This window comes from Macrobrachium nipponense, chromosome 4, assembly GCF_015104395.2.
Source record: "Macrobrachium nipponense isolate FS-2020 chromosome 4, ASM1510439v2, whole genome shotgun sequence".
NCBI lineage: Eukaryota > Metazoa > Arthropoda > Malacostraca > Decapoda > Palaemonidae > Macrobrachium > Macrobrachium nipponense.
In genome coordinates, this window is record NC_061100.1 from 79511380 (window position 1) to 79534021 (window position 22642).

General features: G+C 44.6%; 1 protein-coding gene across 2 annotated transcripts in view; it reads left to right on the top strand.

Moving 5' to 3' along the window:
• Positions 1-22642, top strand: part of LOC135210969 (uncharacterized) — a 163381-nt gene that overhangs the window by 59015 nt on the left and 81724 nt on the right. Inside the window, exon 3 of one of the 2 annotated variants that reach the window (XM_064243959.1) lies at positions 20643-20811. The exons of the other annotated variant lie outside the window; for it this stretch is intronic. Coding sequence (XP_064100029.1) covers positions 20643-20811 — 169 coding nt within the window. The remainder of the gene's footprint in view (positions 1-20642; positions 20812-22642) is intronic. 2 annotated transcript variants of the gene reach the window in all.

The following is a 22642-nucleotide window of genomic DNA, read 5'->3' on the forward strand; positions in this document are numbered from 1 at the left end:
ATAGGTATTACGAACCTTACACTTTATACACTTTATTAATCTTTTTACCACGGCTGCGTTTGAATTCATACAAAAGCTTGGGACTTCTATCCAGGTTGCTGATGCACATGATTTTGCCTTATCAGCTTCAGCTACATTTATAACATGAATACAGTAATTACCGTCGCACGAGGATGAATACAATAAACGGATGTTGCTATCGGATTCGATTACTGTCGCACGCGGATCAATACAGTAAAGTGATGTTGCTATAGGATTCGATCGTATTAGCAACAAGTTCTCGTTCAGTTGTTCATAGCTGTACGCAGTTATACGAGTACGTATATTACTAAGATAATACCTTTTAACTTAGAAGAGGGTGCAAATTTATGGAGGTGGAGATGTTAGACGATTGTAATTCTCTCTCTCTCTCTTACTTTCCTGATTTCATATTCTCTCTATTCATCCTATTTTCCACTCTCTCCTAATACTTGACTCATTGTGCAACAGAGAGGTTTTTCTTCCTGTTACACCTTTTCAAACACTTTTCTGTCATTTTCCCTTTGGCCTAAATTCTATTTTAAACCAAACAATCTCGCTGTCTGATGATACACGATGCTGCCTACGCCAGCTGCGCGAGAGATATAGGAAGACTTATTTGCAATGTAGTGCCAGTTTAAATACTAACCCCATCGTAAAATCGAATTAACGCAAGTCAATTACTGTAGCTTCAATGCGGACTGTATTCACGATCACGTCTTGAATAATTTTCCTGATTTTCTAATGTTTCTCAGATTATCGTGGGGAACAGAGTGTCTAGTTTTCTCTCTCGCCCAGTTTTTCTGTTAAAACTTATAATGTCTTTACACAATCTTCTTTAGCTGCTCATCCTTCGGATGTCGCTTCGGAGTCTTCTCGCTCATCCTGTTTTTTATTTGGCAATATCACAGCAGAGCCAGAGTTTCTTTATTTCATCCTGAAATTTGGAGATGATTTCAATCTCTCTCTCTCTCTCTCTCTCTCTCTCTCTCTTCCTCTCTCTATCTCTCTCTCTCTCTCTCTCTCTCTATCTCTCTCTCTCTCTCTCTCTCTCTCTCTCTCTCTCTCTCTCTCTCTCTCTCTCTCTCTCTCTCTCTCTCTCTCTGGGGTTAAAGGAAATAATTTTGGAGGGGCTGCCTTCGTAGCACCTTCCACGGGTCCTGTAGTTCTCAGGCTGCTGGTGTTGATGCTTCAGGGCGGTATCCGCAACTCCGTATTTTCATCCTTACTTGTTTTGAGATGTAATGTGTCCTCCGTAGTTCTTGAGGGGGCTACGGCAGTTGGGGATTCATCTGCGCCATCGTTGACTATCGATACCGGTTGTCACCACCCACTCCTTTCATAGGGTAGTTAGTAATCTTCCTTCTTCGTTCCCATTTATATACCTTAGGTGTGTGAGACATAACGTGCTCACCGCAGTAATTGCTGGGGGGCTACGGCCGTTGGCAGTTCATCTGCATCGTAGTTAGCACCTTTTGTGCCCTCGCCCCCCTTTCTTAAGGTAGCTGGTAATTTCCTTCTGCGGCTCCCATTGGTTCTGCAGTTCGTAACCCGTTATTAAAACACTATGTACTGCACAGTTGGTTCTCCACCTGCACAATGTCGGCGCTAGGTGCTTCGGTGGTTACTCGCAGTGACTTCTCTCTCTCCTTATTTTGTCAACTTTTTCCTGCTGCTTTTCTGTTTCACCGTAAGGGGTTTTCAAGGTAGGTTTGACCTTGATTCCGTGTCTACTGGGAGTACTTCTTTCCCTCACTTGCTCCGGACTCCAATCTAGGTTTAGTATTGGTAACAGGCGTTAGTTGAATTGTGTTTTGCGACCTCTTCGCTCTTATGGGGGTTGCTCGTCTATTGTAGTCGTCCCGGTTTCATGTCATAGTCACTGGTGAGTGCGGACTGTGGAGTTTTGCAGTAAAGTGAGACTGGTTCAAGGTTAGGTCATCAATTTGGTTGGTTCACATTTGGCGCAACAGTATGAGAGTGATTCGCATGGGTGGGCGTTCATCGCCAAGGTATATTCGGCTCAGGCGTAACGTTATCGTCACTGGGTAGTGAGGGTATGCGCAGTCGAGTGACTATTACAGGTTTTGCGGAACTGATGACAGTTCGCTCTTGTGAAGGGGTGGACAGTGGTCAGACAGCAGGGGTTACATCATCATGTCTGTGGGGAGTGCTGGTTGCGCAGTCGAGTACGACTTGCACAGGAGTTTATCATCTTGTTGGTAGGTATATCGTTGCCCAATCGGATCGGTAGGCTCAGATATGATGGGGTCTTGTATGTTGTTTGGTATCGAGCAGCCAGGCGTAGTAGGTTCCGGGTTCTTGGGTACTGCTCTTGTGGGGGTTTGGCTTTTCTCCTTTTTTTCCTGTTCCGGTGTGGCCGGACAGGTCTGACAGAGGATTGATACCTTTGAAGAGAGACTCGTTTACTAGTTGTGGGTTTTTGTTTCTCCGGTGAAGGAAGCGAGCATAACGGATTGTGGACTTTGTCCATTCTCTCTTTCCGCATTCCAGGCTCCGGAGGAATCTCAGTTAATTCAAGTAATGTATTCAACCAAACCAGGAGTCTCTCAAACATCAAGTAGGCAGATCTGGTTTTGGCGAGTCGGGCTGTTTTTGGGGAAGGACTTAAGCTAGCATCACTTTTCTGTATGAGGTAGTGGGTAACTCCTCTGCTGGAGTCCAACTTCCGGTTCACGAGTCAGTGTAGGTTTTTCTCTATTGGGTTCCTTCATTGATTCGTGTGGTAGGGGTTACGGATCATGAGGCTCGTATTTGGAAGACACCTTTCACAGCCAGTGGGAAGCCTTGTCCCACTCTGTGTGGATGTGATGAGAGTTGATGGGTGTTTCTCTAAGCCTGGACTGTTTGATAACCTCTTCACTTTGGTTTCGAGGGGGTTTGCATACCAGACTAACATTTCTGAGGGTTATGCTATGTTCTTGTCAAGGAGAGGAGGGACTATTGTTAAATCATTGCCTCAGCGCTATCCGGACACTCATAAGAAGGGGTTCTTAGTCAATCCAAGGGCTACCCTTTGGCTTCCGGAGTAATGTTTCGATGTCGGCGATTTGTAGGTGGTTATTTGAGTCGTTGTGGTTTTTCACAACACCGTACCTTAGGGAATTTCAGTTTCTTCAGAGAGTTTACGCTCGGGGTCCTGTCGTTGCGGTAATTCAGTTTTATAGTTGGCTTGGTAAAGTTAGGGTGTTAGAAGTTTAGGGAGGCAGTGATAGTCTAAATGAACTTCAGGGTGTTAGAAGTTTAGGGAGGCAGTGATTGTCTAAATGAACTTTATGGTGTTAGAACTTTAGGGAGGCAGTGGTAGTCTAATGAACTCTAGTGTTTCTTTTGGTCAAGCTTAGACTGAGTGTATTGTCCCTTAGGCCCTTGAGGTTAGGCAGATCCCGATGGTCATGTTGGAATAACTACTACTACTTCAGCACAAGTCATCTGCATCAGTGAGCAGTAGAGAACTGAAGGTCCTGCACACTCAACTTCTCCTCCATACATGAGAGGCTACATAGCCACATGGGAGGTTCACCATTTCCCCTCCATACATGAGAGGTATAGAATACCACATGGGAGTTTCTTCAGACTCAGGCGGTACCTTGGACTCGACACCGACGGTATGGTACTTTCTCTGCAAGCATCCTCACCTACTGAGCTGGACAACCAGGTGAGGAGATTTGTTTTTACCTCCATGAATAAGAAGTATAGCTTATCACATGGGAGGTACTTCTGACTCAGATAGCACCTTAGACTCAACACTGACGTTGAAGTACTTTCTTTGCAAACATCCTCACTTACTGAGCTGGGCAACCAGGTGAGGAGATTTGTTTTTACCTCCATGAATAAGAAATATAGCTTATCACATGGGAGTTACATCTGACTTAGACAGTACCTTCGACTCAACACTGATGTTGAAGTACTTTCTTTGCAAACATCCTCACCTCTAAGTTAGATAACTAGGTGAGGATACATGCTTTTATACATGGTAGGTTGCTTATGAGTTACCTGCGTATGTTCCGTGGACAGGTGGGGCTGAATGAGATTGATCCCGCCTCCGAGTAAATGTGTTAATCGGGCTCATTCAGGTGTTCAGGGAGTGTATTGCAATATGAAGTTTTCATAATAAAACTAATATTGTAATACTTACCTGAACACCTGAATGATTCCCACCCTCCTCCTCACTTCAATTTGATAGTGAAAGATTCAATTGAGGAGACAGGCCTCTGGTGGCCGGTATTTGCGGCAGCGTTGCTAACGGTAACACAGGTAACTCATTTGACTAGATTTTACCTGCAACGTTGGTAACAATGACAGTTAAAATTACCCACTTAGTGGGTAAATAGGTGGGGATATAGTTCGGGCTGGTCAGTGACCAGGGCTAATTCAGGTGTTCAGGTAAGTACTATTACAATATTAGTTTTATCATGAAAACTTCATGTAAATACTTAGAAGTAAACAAGTTAGAAAGTGATTTTGTTGGTTTCTTTTTCAATTTTCAGAAGAAAACTGAAAGAAGTTTTTGTTTGGTTTATGCTGACATTTTAACCTAGCTAATTATGGTGTTTTGTGCCATATAAATCAGAATTCAATAGGAATTTGTACATTTCATTGCTTTCCAAGAATATTCCCTCAGGTAATGTAATATCGGTAGTATGATGTCTTCATCCATTTAGCAGATGAATTTTTGTTTGTCGCGCTTGTGGTAATTGCATTAAACTTTATACATATCAATTACAGTTACATATGTATTGCCAGTTCAGTTATCAAATTAAAATTATAACTGATGTTATTGATATTAGATAAAAATAAAGATTGACATTTACAATTATCCTAAAAATGTGTAATTTATTACATTTCAATTACATTACAATAGCTTGTCATCAGCATATAACCCTATTGTAAAGGGGGCTTGGCTGAGGCGGGCAAGAGATGCCTACTAATCAATTTCCTTCGCTCCAAAGGCAACCTCCTTGTTCTCAGCGTATGTTCTTGTTTCTATTTAACATAAAGGAATAGCTAGATACTTCACTTATATAAAAAGAAGTCATTTCATTATACAACATCTTTTTTTAAGTCAAATTTTATTTTAATATTCCTCATTGTGAGCTAGATTTATCAATACGTATTACTTTTTCTTTCTTGTTAATAGGTTGCGTAAATCCAGTGATTTCGTTAGTTTTCGCTCGTTTACATCGGTCTTACGAGCTTTTATGTTATTTATCGTATCGGTGCGAAAACAACAATAAATGAGCTCTTTTATGCCAGTAGTTTTGAATAAATTGCCTCTCATTTTATCACGGGTGTTTTGAATTTATATCAGTTTGAGAGTTTTATTCATGTTGCCAATGCACGATAATAGTCATTAGCAGACTGAATATTACTTATCAGCCTCAGCTACATATTGCATTTAAATTTGAAATTTATATTGCCATGATGATCTCACAGCAAGTAAAGTTATAATTCATATTAGTCCTATTTTACATAGCATCATTTATATCATACTTAGGGTAAGTGTTTACTGTTGTACGATGGTTGAAATACAGTGTTCCCCCCGTATTCACGGGGGATGGGTACCAGACACCCTGCGAATAGCTCGAACCCATGAATAGTTAGAACTCCCCTCTAAAAATGCTTATATCTGCCTATCTTGAAAGTTCAAATACCAAATATATACTTCAAGTATCCTACATCAAATATACCATTGAATTGGTATTATTAATAGAATTTCAAAGTCATGTTAAACATTTTACCATTAGCAATATATAAACAGCCAATAACAGAGAGAGAGAGAGAGAGAGAGAGAGATAACTCCTTACAATATCAATAGATTGAAATGAACTTCTATAGGCAACACTTCTTCCCCTCCCATAAATACATATATCTTTTCCAGAGAAGAGAGAAAGAGAGCACTGAACAATTATGTTTGCCTGTCTATCAATTCTTTTGCTGAGAGAAAGAAAGAGAGAGATAAAAGAAGGAAGAAATAGAAACCCCAAATGTATACTTTATGTAACATCCTACATCAAATTTAGCTTAAATTATTATCATATTACTGTATTAATCTTAGAGATTGTATTAATTTCAAATTAATCCTAAACATTAGCACCCTTAAAGGTATATGTATATGCACATACATACATACTTATAACACTTGCAGCCAAGAGAGAGAGAGAGAGAGCACTATGACATAGTATCTTGTGTAGAGAGAGAGAGAGAGAGAGAGAGAGAGATTGTTGTTCTTACAGTATTTAAAAGAGTGAAATGGAAAGATTATTGTATTTAAAATACTCACATATGAATTTTGTAATTACATTTATAGTATGGCACTGTTACTTGAAATATTTGACAGCTTCCCAGCTCCGAGCATCACTGGAGTTATGAGAAAGTAGGGAAATTGATACAGAAAAAGATGAAGGGAAGAATTTTCATTTGAAATTAGTTATCTTATTATTATTATTGTTATTATTATTATTATTATAGTTATTATATTATTATTATTATTATTATTATTATTATTATTATTTGAAAATATTAATAAACACATGCATCTACCATAAAAATTCTCTCATCCCAGTAAGAGAGAGGTACCCATATAGAATTTCTATATGGGTACCATCGTAAAGGATACAGAACCGTCAAAGAGAGGGTCTTCCAGAATTCCAGCAAACCGAGGATGTACGTGCACTACATTGATGATACCTTCGTCTGTGCCGACTCCCAGGACAAGATAGAGTAGCTATGATGTGCATTCCACGACCACAGCTGCCTCACCTTCACGATAGAACATTGCCAAGACTGCCGCCTTCCCTTCCTTTATGTCCTTGTTGAACAGCAAGATTTCGAATTCAGCACGAAGGTGTACATGAAGCCGACGAACCTGGGAATGTGCATGAACGGTGAGAGCAAGTGCCCTGAGAGGTATAAGCTGGAATGACACACAGTGAGTTAGAGCTCGCCGCCCAGGTCCTCGTCGACAATGGACACGCCAATCGTGCTGTTGAATCAATAAGGAAAAATATGGAAGCCTGGTACCACCAGGAACCCTGCCCCGATGTTACAGATACCCATCAAGCTTTTCTGCAAGGGGCACTTGCACCGGAGGTACAAGGAGGATGAGCAAGCCCTCAAAAAGATCGAGGAAAACGTCAGCCCCACCTACACAGACAAAAAAGGGATTTTGCGAAGGAAAAATCTATTTCTGGGCAAGGGCCCGTGTCGCCCAGTGAAATGTCCCTTTAGCACACATTTCTAAGGTAAATATTGCTAACATTACCAGAGAAAAAAGCTAAATTGGAATGTCAGAATATTCTGACTCACTCACCTTATATAAAAGGTGTCGGTATGGTTTCTGGGGCGAGTGAAACCACTACCACGGGTCTCTTACCATTTAGATCCATCCTTCTACGATATTCTCCTACCTGAGAGGGCCGATGCAAAGCCCGCTCCCAGCTACGACTACTACTAGCGCCCCCGACGCCATCACTAGCGCCTCTACCGGTCATCCTTGGAGTTAGCCTGTCAAGCTTGGGCCCAAGGGTGGGGATAAAAACAGGGTGGGATTTCACTGGGCGACACGGGCCCTTGCCCAGGAATAGATTTTTCCTTCGTCAAAATCCCTTTTCTGGGCTCAGCCCGTGTCGCTTCGTGAAATAGTACCAGAGAAATGGCTACAAGCTTGAATGAGGATATAACATGGGTAAGGGAAAAATTAAAAAACAATTGAGATTTAAAGTACTATAATCGAGAAGGACTTATGAACTATAAATGATTATAATACATACTTAAGATTAATTATGATAACTTACATTAATCTTAAAAACTAGATACAAATTCACAGTTTTGTACATGAACTTTCCTGTCAGATATATACTTAGCTTTACGTCTCTGACGTCACGACAGAATTCAAAACTCGCGGCACACGCGACAGGTAGGTCAGGTGATCTACCTTACCCGCCGCTGGGTGGCGGCTGTAAGAACCAATCTCCCTTTCCAGCCAGAATTTTTCTGTCGCCGGTGACGACTACACCTGTGGTTGTTACCTCCTGACAGCTTTATTCGATTCTCGTTGCCTTGGATTTATTTGGACTGACTTTCGGTGAAGTACCTGATCTTGTTGGCTTGGCATACGCGCTTGTGGATTGTTTTTTGACTATTGGTTTGGATTTTTCTTTGATTTCAAGATGTCTGATGTAGAGGTTAAGAAATCTTCTATGTTTAGGGTGTGCTCTATAGATGAATGCAAGGTGAGGCTACCGAAAGCTACGGTAGATCCTCACACAGTATGCTTGAAATGTAGGGGTAAAGAATGTTCTTTTATTAACCCGTGTAATGAGTGTGAGAAGTTGGATGAGGGTGAATGGAAGTCTCTTTCTTCCTACTTGAGGAAGTTGGAGAAAGACAGGGTGAGAAAAGCTTCGTCTAGAAGTTCTAGTAAGTCTCGTATTAGCGAGGTAGAAGTAGACAATCCTGTTGTAGCACTAGATCCTTCTCCCGTTTCAGCTCCTGCTCCCTGCATCGAACCTAAAGATACGACTTCGGAAGTGGCAACCATGAGAGCCACGATCCTTAGCATGGAGAAGAAAATTCGTTCGTTGCAAGGTAAGAGTAATAGTGAAGGTGAATTGTGCAGTGACCCCAGTGCAGTGGAGGGTGCGTCTGATCGGCTCCTTAATGCTTCCAGGCCTAGACCTCTTCCAGACTCCCAGTCCCAGTGGAGGAGGAAAGTCAACAGCCGCAGGAAGGTTAGGGAGAACTCCCACCGATCAGGTGTCCCCTCGGTAGATCCTGATGTTCGTTCCCAGGCTGCCTTTGTTCGCTCTAAGAAGGAGGTGTTACGCCAATGCTTCTCTTCTTCTTCTTCACCTTCGCCTAGAAGAGGATGGAGCGCCTCAGATTCATCGCGACCGCTGAAGAGAGCCTGGAAGGCTCCTTGCGCCTTTCCTTCCAGCCCGGAATGTTTTCCAGAAGAGCCTGAAGTGGATATCAAGAAACCCAGGAGGGATCAGGAGTTCTCGCCTCAGAGTAGGCTTCGATCCTCATCCCCTGTGGAGGATTTTGCAAGATCTCCAGCTCGGATTCTTGCGGGGCTGCAAGCTCAGATTTCGGCTCTGGCGGGCTCCTTGGCTGGAGGTACGCGTCGTAAGAAGGACGTCTCTCTCCCCGTCAAGAAGTCTAAGCTACCTTCGCCTGCGTTGCCTTCTCAGTCGGAGGCGGCTCTCTCTCCTGTAACAGCGGATGGAAGGAGGCGCTCTTCCCTCGGCAGACGCTTGTCGTCTTACAGGCGACAATCGCCCAAGAAGCTTTCTCCTGGCGACTTCATTTCTCCAGTAGAAAGGGATCTAGCGTCTATAGGCGCTCGTCTAAAGATAAGCGCACAGCTTCGTCTTCTCGCTCCTTTCCGAAGATCCTCCAATCTCTGGATAAGAGAGCCTCCTCATACATAGATTCTTCAAGAGACAGGATCTCTCCTTATGTTAGGCGCCTAGAGCCTGGTAGGCGCTACTCCCCCAAGTAGCCGCTCTCCCGCTTCCAAGCGCTGTGCGGGAGATAGGCGTTTTTCTCCTGATAGGCGCGGTTCACCTGTTAGCCGCTCTGTTCAGGTCAGGCGTAAAGAGCCTGAAAGAAATGTCTCGGCTGAGAGACTACCTTTTGCAGAGACCCACGCGTCTCGATCTAAGTTTGTGGATCATGGTAGACGCCTGTCTCCGAGTAGGCGATCTTCTCCAGGGTTTCGCTCTCCTGTAGGTAGGCGCCAAGAGCCTAGTAGGCGTTCTCCTCATTTTAGGCGCAGTTCGCCAGGCAGCCGCTCTCCTTTTGACAGGCGCATGGATTCTGTTAGGCGCCGTGAGCATAGTAGGCTCTCCTCTCCTAGCAGGCGCTCCCCTTTGGACTCCCGTGTATCTAGGAGCAGACTTCAGGATCACAGAGGACTCACTCATCGGAGTAGGAAGGACGCATTCGATAGGAGCTCTCCCGAAGCTTTGGCTTCCCCTGATAGGCGCCAGACGGCTGCCAGACACTCACTAGATAGACGCACTTCTTTAGAGAAGTCAAGCTGCTCTCGTAAAGAAGCCGAAGATTCGTCGGTGGATGAAGTGGAACCTTCAGAAGAGGACTTAGTTAAGGATTCTTCGGTCTCGTCCTACAAGATCCTGACAGACCTCCTTCTTCAAGAGTTTGGAGACGCTCTTACTCCCGTCGCTCCTCCTTCTCCTCTCTCGTTATTCTCGACTTCTAAGAAGATGAAGGTTTCCTCCTGTGTGAGGATGAAGCCAACCATCTCGATGAAAAAGGCTTTGAGAGGTTTTGGTGATTGGCTTCTTTTTAAGGAGGAGAAAGGGAAGACTGTGTTTTCTTTCCCTCCTTCCAAGCTTACGGGCAGACTAGGCTTTTGGTATGAGTCTGGAGAACCCCTAGGCTTGGGTCTACCGTCATCTGCAGACGCAGACTTCTCTTCACTGGTGGATGCCGCACGACGCTCGGCTCTCTTGTCAGCTAAGACTACCTGGGCTATGAACGAGCTCGACCACCGGTTGAAGGGAATGTTCAGAGTCTTGGAAGTCTTCAACTTCCTTGACTGGTCTTTGGGGGTCTTGGCTAAAAAGACTCAGAACCCGGATTCCATTTCGCCCGAGGATCTCAACAGTGTACTGACGTGCATGGATAAGGCAGTTAGAGATGGATCGAGCGAAGTAGCCTCCCTGTTTGGAGCAGGGGTTCTTAAGAAAAGATCAGTCTTCTGCTCTTTTCTTACAAAGTCCGTCTCGCATGCTCAAAGAGCCTCGCTTCTCTATTCGCAACTCTCGCCGCTTCTCTTTTCAAAGAAGATAATCCAGGACATCTCAGGAGCTATTTCTGCGAAGGCGACTCAAGACATGCTCGCTCAGTCTGCCCGGAAATCTAGGACCTCCTTCCAGACGAAGACTAAGAAGGAGACTCCAGCTAGACAGGAGCCCTTTCGAGGGGGCCCTCCTTCTAGAGCCTCTACCTCAAGAGGTAATAGACCCTTCAAGAGAGGAAGATCCTTCTCGCGCTCATCCAGAGCTAAGAAGTAGGAAAGTAGTCCTCCAGACATCAGTAGGTGCCAGGCTTCTAAGATTCGCAGAAGCCTGGGCAAAGAGAGGAGCGGACAACTGGTCCCTCTCGATTATCCGGAAGGGATATCTGATTCCCTTTACAGAAAGACCACCTTTGACGACGACTCCGAGGGAGTTGGTGGCCAGGTACAGGGATCCCATCATGAGCCACGCTCTAACGCAGGCAGTAGAACAAATGTTAGAGAAAGAGGCTATAGAGCTAGTGAGCGACCCATGCTCAGCGGGCTTTTACAACCTCCTGTTTCTAGTTCCAAAAGCATCAGGAGGATGGAGACCGGTTCTGGATGTAAGCGCCCTGAATTTCTTTGTAGAAAAGAGGAAGTTCGCCATGGAGACGACATCCTCAGTGTTGGCGGCTCTTCGTCCAGGGGATTGGATGGTGTCCCTAGATCTTCAGGACGCTTACTTCCATGTGCCGATCCATCCATCTTCAAGGAAATACCTCAGGTTCATGATGGGAGGAAGGATATTCCAATTCAGGGCCTTGTGTTTCGGCCTTTCAACAGCCCCTCAGGTCTTCACAGGACTAATGAAAAATGTAGCAAGATGGCTACATTTGGAGGGAGTGAGGGTGTCCCTTTACTTGGACGACTGGCTGATCAGAGCCAAGTCACAGAAAAGATGTTTGGAGGACCTACAAAAGACCCTTTTCATGGCGAGTTCTCTGGGACTTTTGGTGAACTTTCAAAAGTCTCAGTTAATCCCCAGTCAAGATCGTATCTATCTGGGGATTCGGATGGTTTCTCTGGATTTTCGGGCTTTTCCTTCTCCAGAAAGGATAGCCCGAGGGTCAGAGAAAGTCAAAGCCTTCCTAGAGAAAGACGTATGCACAGTGAGGGAGTGGATGAGTTTGTTGGGGACACTCTCCTCGTTGGAGCAATTCCTTTCTCTAGGAAGGTTGCACCTCAGACCTCTCCAGTTCTTTCTACATCGAAACTGGAGGTGTCGTTCGCAAAACCTAGGGTTCTCCTTCAAGATTTCAAGAGAAATCAAGAAGGACCTCTCTTGGTGGGCGAACCCTCTCAGGTTTGCAGAAGGGATGTCCCTTCACATTCCGAACCCCAACCAAGTGTTGTATTCCGACGCGTCGGAAACAGGTTGGGGAGCAACGCTCGGCTCAAGAGAAGTGTCAGGCACCTGGAAGAAAGAACAGGTGACCTGGCACATCAACAAGAAAGAGCTGATGGCTGTTTGGCTAGCTTTGAAAGCATTCGAGCCCTATGTCCTAGCTTCGGCAGTTCAGATCAACTCGGACAACACCACGGCCCTGGCATACATCAGGAAGCAATGGGGGACTCACTCCTTCTCCCTGTACGAGACAGCAAAAGAACTTCTGCTGTGGGCAGAGGAAAGGAAGATTTGTCTCCTTACCAGGTTCGTACAGGGAGAAAAGAACGTCAGAGCAGACCTCCTAAGCAGGAAAGATCAAGTCCTGCCTGCAGAGTGGACTTTTCACGAGGATGTTTGCCAGGACCTGTGGAGTCTTTGGGGCAGGCCTCACATAGACCTCTTAGCCACAGCCAAGAATGCGAGGATAGGCAACTACTGCTCTCCGATATCGGACCCGAGGGCAGTGTCAATAGATGCTTTTCTCCTAGATTGGAAGGGCCTAGACATGTATGCTTTTCCTCCCTTCAAGATACTGGGAGAAACTCTCAAGAAGTTTGCAGAATCGGAGGCAGCAAGGATGACGCTGGTAGCTCCGTTCTGGCCCGCACAAGTATGGTTCACAGAGGTACTGGAATGGTTAGTAGATTTTCCGAGAACATTACCACAGAGGATCGATCTGCTCAGACAACCCCACTTCGACAGGTATCACAGAAACCTCCCCGCTCTCGGTCTGACTGGCTTCAGACTGTCAAAAGTTTGGTCAGAACGAGAGGGTTTTCTGCAAGAGTTGCAACGGCTATCGCAGCAGCAAGAAGGCCTTCTACCCTTAGAGTCTACCAATCGAAGTGGGACGTCTTTCGACGGTGGTGTAGGAACCATCACTTTTCCTCTTCCAGTACCTCTGTAACCCAAATAGCAGACTTCTTACTTTTCCTTAGGGAGAAAAGTGGACTGGCGGTATCAACCATTAAAGGTTATCGTAGCATGCTGGCTGCAGTGTTTAGGCACAGAGACTTAAACATTTCAGAAGACAAGGACCTTCATGATCTAATAAGATCTTTTGAAACATCCAAAAAGGTTTCGCCAGAGATTCTGAGTTGGAATCTGGATGTAGTGCTACGCTTCCTTAGGTCCCCTAAGTTCGAACCGCCTCAGTCTGCCTCTTTTAGAGACCTCACGAGGAAGACACTTTTTCTCATGGCATTGGCTTCCGCAAAGAGGATTAGTGAACTCCATGCAATAGAAGGGAAAGTGGGGTTCAGAGGAGATGCAGCTATCTGTGCATTCCTGCCTTCGTTCTTGGCTAAGAACGAGAACCCCTCAAATCCTTGGCCTAGGAGTTTTGAAGTCCGAGGTTTGTCTGCCTTAGTAGGCGAGGAAGCAGAGAGGTCCCTTTGCCCAGTACTAAGTTTAAAGTTTTATCTTCAGAGAAAGAAGAAACTTAAGGGCAATGATGTCAACCTTTGGTGCTCTGTAAGAGATCCAAGGAGGTCTCTTTCGAAGAATGCGCTTTCTTTCTTCATCAGAAGCCTGGTGAAAGAAGCACATGCGATATGTGATGAAAGTCAATTCAAGCTTCTGAAGGTCAAAGCTCATGAGGTAAGAGCTATTGCCACTTCATTAACTTTCAATAAAAACATATCCCTGAGTAATATTATGAAGGCAACATTCTGGCGTTGCAACTCAGTCTTCGCAAACCACTATCTGAGAGACGTCAAAATTACGTATGAAAAGTGCTTCGCGTTAGGCCCGTACGTATCGGCGGATTCGGTGCTGGGGCAGGGAGCTGAGACATATCCTTTGTAGTATATTTTTTTTTTCCCCCTTGTTTAGGTTGTAAGTTTTTTGGTTGTTTGAAAGAGCATGCGGGTAGGCATGTCTTTCATGTCGTATGTCTAACAATGATTAGATTGGTTAGGTGATCGGTTTATGTTTGAGCTCCTTGCAATGATAGTGGTTAGGTTCTGTCATATAAGAGGGCGAATCCCCTTTGACAAGATCCTGCTCGGATTCTATCAAGTAAGCGGATACCAAATCCCTTTGATAGACCCAAAGAGTCTGTCAGCTGTAGGTCACGCCCTCGCTGAAGCTCTTCAGGCAACGCAGACTCATAGACAGTAACTACGAAGTCTTCTGCCTAAACAGGTAAGAACCAAGGTTGTATTTTACATCCTACAACAAGTGTTGTTTCCCCCTTTTTTCCATATTTATTTTGCTGTCTCTTTCCCTCCACCAAGGGTGTCAATCAGCTAAGTATATATCTGACAGGAAAGTTCATGTACAAAAATGTTATTGTTAGTATACAATAAGGTTTTGTACATACTTACCTGGCAGATATATACGATTGATGGCCCTCCCAGCCTCCCCTCAGGAGACAAGTGGAAGAGAAAAATTCTGGCTGGAAAGGGAGATTGGTTCTTACAGCCGCCACCCAGCGGCGGGTAAGGTAGATCACCTGACCTACCTGTCGCGTGTGCCGCGAGTTTTGAATTCTGTCGTGACGTCAGAGACGTAAAGCTAAGTATATATCTGCCAGGTAAGTATGTACAAAACCTTATTGTATACTAACAATAACATATTAAGGATATGTGTGAGTAATCCTAGCATAAAAATAAGGAAAACATCACAATAAGTGCCCTTTGGCATCTAAGGCATAGAAAAGGCTACATGGTGGCAGAACCGCAGGAAGGACGTCAGTGAGGCAGGTAGAAAGGAGATCTAGATCTAATTACTAAACTACTTAAGCAGTGTCAGGAGAAACTGTGTTTCCCGCTGCCACTGCTGGGAATTTAAGAGCTTCTAAGGACTTGAGGTAGTGACGTTTGAACACTGTCGGAGATTTCCAGCCTGTATACTTTTTCAGATCATCAAAATTCATACGTTGAAAGTAGTTGATCGAGGTAGCTACTGCCCTAATATCGTGAACCTTGGGGAACGAGTCTGGGTTGGCTTATTTAATAAAGTATAAAATCTGCTGCCTAATTCCTTTTAAGGAAATGGTGTCACCCTTTTCCCTCATGAACAAAGGGCCAGAGGATCTCATGGCTGTCCTGGTAAGATATGCTCTTAAGGCAGTAACTGGACATAAAGAAGGGTCCTGAGGAAGATGAAGTATCTTCCAAGGGGCCCACCTCATTGAAGGATCCTCGTTTTTAGCTAAGAATTGACGATCTGGAGAGAATAAAACTTCTCCTGACGGGAGAAATTCTATATGATCTGAGTCTCTAGATAGAGCCGACAGTTCAGATACCCTAGCTCCTGAGGCCAGACTTAGAAGAAATAATGTTTTCCTCAGTAGGGGTAAGAAATCACATGAGTTGTTATCAGTGTCTGAGGCCAGTTTGAGAACATCATTCAAGAACCATGACACGGAGTTAGGCCTCTCTGATGGTCTGAGTCTAGCACAGGCTCTAGGGATAGATGAAAAATAGGAGTCTGTTAGATCTATTTTAAAACCATACTGGAAGATCTTTAGTGCTGATTTAGTAGTATTAATAGTACTGGCTGCTAAACCTTTTTCAAATAATGATCTAAAGAAGGAAATAGCCAGGTTGGTAGTCATAGTTTGAGATTCGGTCCCCCTCAGAAAATTGGCTAGTTTCTTAACAGCTGAGTCATATTGACGAAGGGTCGATTCTCCTTTATCCGATTCTAGGAATAGGATGTTTTGAGGATCGATGCCCGCATCCCTTTTAGCTGCGAACTTCATGAAGTCCATAAAGTTAGGGTTTTGAGAATTCCTGAGGAAGCAAACACAGTCTTCATTTGCTCTAGTTGGGATAGCTTGGGATTGGGAATCCGTTGAGGCCGGAGACCCAATTCCAACAGGAGTGGGAACCAGTTGCTCTTGGGCCAATTGGGGGCTACTAGGGCGACTTGTCCCTTGAAGGTCCCTGAGTTTGCACAGTACTTTCAGAAGAAGATTCACTGGAGGAAAGACGTAGATCTTTTTCCATTGATTCCAGTCTATGGCCATGGCGTCTGTGGCATAAGCCAGAGGGTCCAGGTTGGGAGCCACATAGCAGGGAAGCTTGTGGTTCGACTCTGTGGCGAAAAGATCCACCTGGAGCCCTGGAATCTGTTGACAGATCCAATTGATTGACCGCCTGTCCAGAGACCACTCCGACTCTAGAGGGACTGAGCAAGACAAGGCATCTGCTATCACGTTCTTCACTCCCGCTAGGTGTGTGGAGGACAGATGCCATTTGTACTTGGCTGCCAGAGAAAATATGGATATCATGACATGGTTCACATGGCTTGACTTGGAGCCTCCTCTGTTGATGCAGTGTACTACTACTGCACTGTCCAACACCAGCTTGATGTGAGATCCCTTGGCTGGCTGAAGTCTTTTCAGAGTTAGGAATACCGCCATAGCCTCCAGTACATTGATATGGAGCCGGCGGAATGGAAGGGACCAAGTCCCTTGTACCTTTTTTTTTACTGAGAGTACCCTCCCCAGCCGCTTAGTGAAGCATCCGTGTGGATAACTAATGCCGGAGGAGGGAATTGGAGAGGAATTGACTTTGATAAATTCTTGACCTCCGCCCAAGGGCAGAGGCGTTTGCGAAGTATCGCCGGGATAGCGGACAACTTGTCCCGGGACTTGTTGTTTGCTCTCGAGCGCCAGACGCGGTTTATGTCCTTGAGTTTTGCCCTCAGCAGAACGTCCGTTACTGAGGCGAATTGAAGAGAGCCTAGGATCCTTTCCTGGCTTCTCCGGGATGTCTGTTTGCACTTGAGAAATTGCCTGGTTGCTTTGGCTATTTCTTTTCTCTTTGACGACGGAATGGATAGAGTGTGAGAGTTTAAGTCCCACTGAATGCCGAGCCACTGAAAGCGAGAGTCCGGTGTCAACCGGGACTTGGTTTTGTTTATCTGGAACCCTAGGTGTTCCAGAAACTGTATTACTTTGACCGTTGCTTTGTGGCATTCTTCGATGCTTGTTGCCCAAACGAGCCAGTCGTCCAGATACGCAACTACCATTATCCCCTGAGACCTGAATTGTTGAACTACTGTCTCTGCTAACTTCGTAAATACCCTGGGGGCTACATTTAGCCCGAAGGGCATTACCTTGAAGGAGAATGCCTGGTTCCCTAGCCTGAAACCTAGGTATGGGCGGAAGTGTCTTGCCACTGGAACATGATATGTAGTATGCGTCTGTAAGATCGATAGAAATGTGTGCTAAAGGGACATTTCATGAAGCGACATGGGCTGAGCCCAGAAATATTAAGCTTATTATATATTATAAAACGAAGAAGATGAGCAGCCTGGTGATGAGAAACAATCCTTCAGTACTCCTGCAAAATCCCTTGAAGAAGATGAGTATGGTCTACTGTTACACATGCCCGGTCTGAGGATGCCTCGGCAAATACGTTGGTATGACCTCCATGCATTTTTCCAAGCGAATCTCCTGCCACGCCCAAGAAGGAGCCATATTCAACCATGCCAGGACTGCTCATAACAAACAAATTAAGAGGAATGATGTTATCCCTAATATCAAAATAATAGACCAGACAACCGAACCCCGATGTCTGCGCCTCCTAGAAGCCCTTCATATAGGAAAGAAGAAACCAAAATGAAATATCACTTGGGAAACGTTTCTCCTTCGGAGACGGGATGGGGAGCAACTCTAGGAACGAGAAGTGTCGGGCACCTGGACAAAAGAACAGGTGTCATGGCACATCAACTGCAAGGAACTCGTAGCCATACACCTTGCCCTCAAGTGCTTCGAGTCAATAGTCAGAGACGGGGTGGTCCAGGTCAACTTGGACAACACCACCGCTCTGGCATACATACGAAAGCAAGGCGGGACTCATTCGTTCTGGGCAGAAGAGAGAAATATAACCCTCCTGACGAGATTTGTCCAGGGAGAGAGGAACGTGAGAGCAGACAGGCTGAGCATGAGGAACCAGGTCCTTCCCTCAGAATGGACCCTCCACTCAGAAGTGTGTCAAAGACTTTGGTCTCTGTGGGGGAGGTCTCAAATAGACCTGTTCGCCACGTTTCTCTCCAAGAGGATAGACATCTTCTGCTCGTCAGTAGAGGATCCGAGAGCGTTCGCAGTCGACGCCCTTCTCCTAGATTGGTCGGGCCTGGATGCATACGCCTTTCCCCCCATTCAAGATCCTGGGGGAAGTGCTCAGAAAGTTCGTGGCCTCAAAGGGGACGAGGTTGACACTCATAGCCCCATTTTGGCCCGCTCAAGATTGGTTCACAGAGGTACTGGAGTGGACGGTGGACTTCCCCAGATCTCTTCCAAACAGAACAGATCTGCTCAGACAACCCCACTTCAAGAGGTATCATCAAAACCTCCCCACTCTTGCTCTGACTGCCTTTCGACTATCGAAAGACTCGTCAGAGCGAGGGGCTTTTCTCGCAAAGCTGCAAGCGCTATCGCTAAAGCCCGCAGATCTTCAACGATGCGAGTCTATCAATCGAAGTGGGAAGTCTTTAGGAGATGGTGCAGGTCGAAGAAGCTGTCCTCTCCAATACCTCTGTGACCAACATTGCCGATTTCCTTCTTTTCCCTAGGGAGGAATCGCACCTTTCTGTTTCCACCATCAAGGGATACAGAAGTATGCTGTCAGCCGTATTCAGGAATAGAGGCCTGGAATTAGCTGAAAATAAGGATCTTCATGATCTGATTCGGTCATTCGAGACTTCAAAGTCTAGAACTCCGAGAACTCCGAGCTGGAATCTGGACGTGGTCCTGCGATTCCTGACTTCGGAAAAGTTCGAACATCCACATCATGCCTCCTTTCGAGACATTACAAGGAAGTGTTTATTCCTGTTGTCCCTCGCTACGGCCAAGAGAACGAGTGAATTACACGCTCTAGAGTCTCGTGTGGGCTTTAAAGGAGATGCTGCTATTTGTTCGTTCCAGACATTGTTTCTGGCGAAAAACAAGAATCCTTCAAAGCCATGGCCCAGGAGCTTTGAAGTGAAGGGCTTGTCTAACCTAGTAGGTAGAGAGACAGAAAGGTCTCTTTGCCCGGTCAGAGCTCTTAAATTTTACCTTAGTAAAAAGAGACAGATGGGAGGTTGTCAACAGGGTCTCTGGTGTTCTGTAAAAGACCCAAAATGACCCATGTCTAAAAACGCCTTAGCCTTCTTTGTAAGAAGTGTTATTACGGAGGCACACAATAATTGCCCAGATGACTCCTTCAAACTTCTTAGAGTTAAAGCTCATGAAGTTAGAGCAGTTGCTACGTCACTAGCCTTTCAAAGGAATATGTAACTGAAGGATATCCTCGAAGCGACATATTGGAGATGCAATTCAGTTTTTGCATCTCATTACCTGAAGGATGTAAGGGTAACTTATGAGAAATGCTTCTCTCTCGGTCCGTTTGTGTCAGCGGATACGGTGCTGGGTCTTGGAGCAAATACTGATCCTTAATTTATTTATGTGTACGTAACCCTCTTGTTAGATATGTTCTCGGTTTTCTACTGTCAAGGGTGCTAGATGTCGCACAGGCGGCCGTCACCTTTTATCAGTGAGGAACTTGGGTTGTATGTGACTAGTAGAGGTGTACAAAAATTTTTTTTATTTGGTACTATGTTTGCGTGATTCTGATTCTGTGTGATTCGAGTTATTGGTTGTTTGTGGGGAGTTTGGGGATAACTCCTTTCAATCTTAGAACTAACACGGGTGTTAGGATCAGGTGATCGGGATCGGTGTTGTGCTCCTTGGATAAGGTGTGTTGTCATGTTAGTGGATTAGCACCCATTGACAAATGCCATTTAGGCTCTGCCGAGTAAGTGGATAAGACCCCATTGACAGACCCACAAGAACTCATAGCCCTAGATCAATATCTCGCTGAGGCTCTTGAGGCGAAGCAGACTCCTGGGCAGTAGCCACGAAGTCTTCCGCCTAATCAGGTAGGAACCAAGGTTTTATTATTACCTACAACATATGTTGTTTACCTGTCTATTTCAGTAGTTAGCTGTCTTTTACCCACCACCAAGGGTGCCAATCAGCTAAGTATATATCTGACAGGGAAGTTGAATGTATAAAAATGATATTATGATACAATAAAGTTTTATACATACTTACCTGGCAGATATATACGATAAATGGCCCACCCAGCCTCCCCGCAGGAGACAGGTGGAAGAGAGAAAATCTGATTAGAAAACTGGAATGGTTCCTAGTCCTGCCACCCAGGGCAGGGCGGTAGATCACCTGACCTACCTGTAGTGTGTGCCGCGAAATTTGAATTTCTGTCGGGACGACGGAGTCTATAGCTAAGTATATATCTGCCAGGTAAGTATGTATAAAACTTTATTGTATCATAACAATATAATTTTTCAACAGTTCTTATCAGAAAAGTAATACCCAGAATATTCTCTTTGTAAACTCCTTGTTTTTGTCGTGTTTTATTCTCACCTGAACTTTTCATTCATCACTAGGAAGAAGTAATCTTCCATCTTGCAGCAGTTTTAAGCCTCTCAGCATCAAGAAGATACGCCATAACACTAGGAAGATACGTTGTAATGTCAAATCTGTTAGCCAAGAGAGAACTGTGACTTTGGACCATAAAACTGTGTTGTATGGACAGACACCAACTACTGTTCGTTTGTAAGTTTGTGTGCATATAGCTTGTTTGTTTTTCAGTTACCTGGATTATACTTTATTTGTGTTTCAGTTTCTTGCTATCCTAAAGATAAATTTCTGGGTCGACCTGTGTTCGCCGGTGAAAATGGTCGTCCTTAATACTTTCGATGATAAATAATTTCCAAATATACCAGAGAAAGTTAAACCATTGGTATGCAGAGGTTACTACCTCGCGCGAGCACCTCAAGGGCGTCGTGTATAAAGAAAGGGCGTGTGAAAGCCACTAAACACAGGGTCATCTTCCAATTAGATTACTCCTTCGTCAACATATGAACACGGGATGTGCCGACACAACTGGTCTCCACCACACCGCTCCGACTCACCCAGTCCCCGCCCGATGCGAGCGCCATCTTTCATCTTCTTTTGGACTCGTGAGCGTTGTAATTGTGCGAATCGTGTCTGTATTTTCCTACGATTTCTGGATTTATTTCATCATGGCTGAAGCTCTACCTTCACCTGGACCAATGTTAAGTACCATAAATTCTGTTTTGCTTGTAAAAAACAGCTTATGAAGCGGTATTTACACGTAATTTTTGTTTTGGGGTTTTATAGCATGGTACCGGCCATGCGCCTCACAACCGATCGTAAACAAAGCATGTTGGTTTCGGTATACCCCTACGTGTAGTTTAAGATAGCTTTAGCTTTCCTTTTTAATTGCCACACTCGATAGTTTCGTCTCACAGAGTGTTTATTTAACTGTGCAGATTATAGTTTGCAGTTTAACTGCAGGAATTTATACGTATTTGCACAGTTTATAATTTTGGACCTCACGAGTCCCGTTATTATTATAAAGTAGTCTTGTTTAAGCGAGGAAGAGGGCTCCTTTGGACAGTCAGAAGTAGTGCATATTTATTAACATCTTACATGTCCAAACAGTATTTAAAACGTTGAGAAAATTCTTTACGGTTTTAGTCTATAAGGTGAAATACCGCGTCAGACCATCGGGCCGTGGTTACGGTTGGCCTTTTGTGGTGTTTTACGCTAGGCCTCTCTTCCTCGCTTACTCATGTCCTTATTTATGAATATCAGTGTATGTAGGTTATGGTTTATCATAAGGAACTGGTCGTTCATATACGAAGTGTATTAACTATTGTCTAGTACTGAAAGAGGCTGGAGACATCCCCCTCTTTTCAGTTACCTTGTAGTAGCCCGCTCGAACAATATTACTAACAAGGTTGGATTATTTCCCCCTTTTGTTAGTCTAGTTAAGGACTATCTTAACAGTTTCTAAGTACATAGGTTACAGGGAATTGGGAAGAGTGTCCCCCTTCCGTGTGCAAAAGAGGCTGGATTAATCCCCCTCTTTCTGACCTGATTGTACTTTAAGCTTGGCTACGTATTAGGTTATTAGGCTTTAGTAGTTTAATCTAGATAAACTATTATTTTATTGTTTTCATTCAAGTTTTGTTTTTTCCATACAGGAGGTGGTACCATTCTTGAACATAGTTAGCCTAGGCCTCTGTTCTTGGTCCAGACCGATAACATTGTGTCGTAGAGTACCACCAAGTGTTAATGACAATGATAAACGTAGTCTTGGGAACCACTTGCTATAGTGTTCCCCGACTTTACCGAAGAATTGACTTTAATAGGTAATTCTGCTTTTGGTGGTACTATACGCTATAAGTTATCGCGAATGGTCCATTAACATCGTGGTTAAGATCAACCACTATCGGCCGCCATTTGCGTTTCTTTCGGTATTCCGCCCAGCATGTTCTATCATAAACCCCCTTCCTTTCTTTCCCCGCCTATGGCTTGGGGAAGATATGGAAAAGGTGGTGGTAGATAATTCAATAAG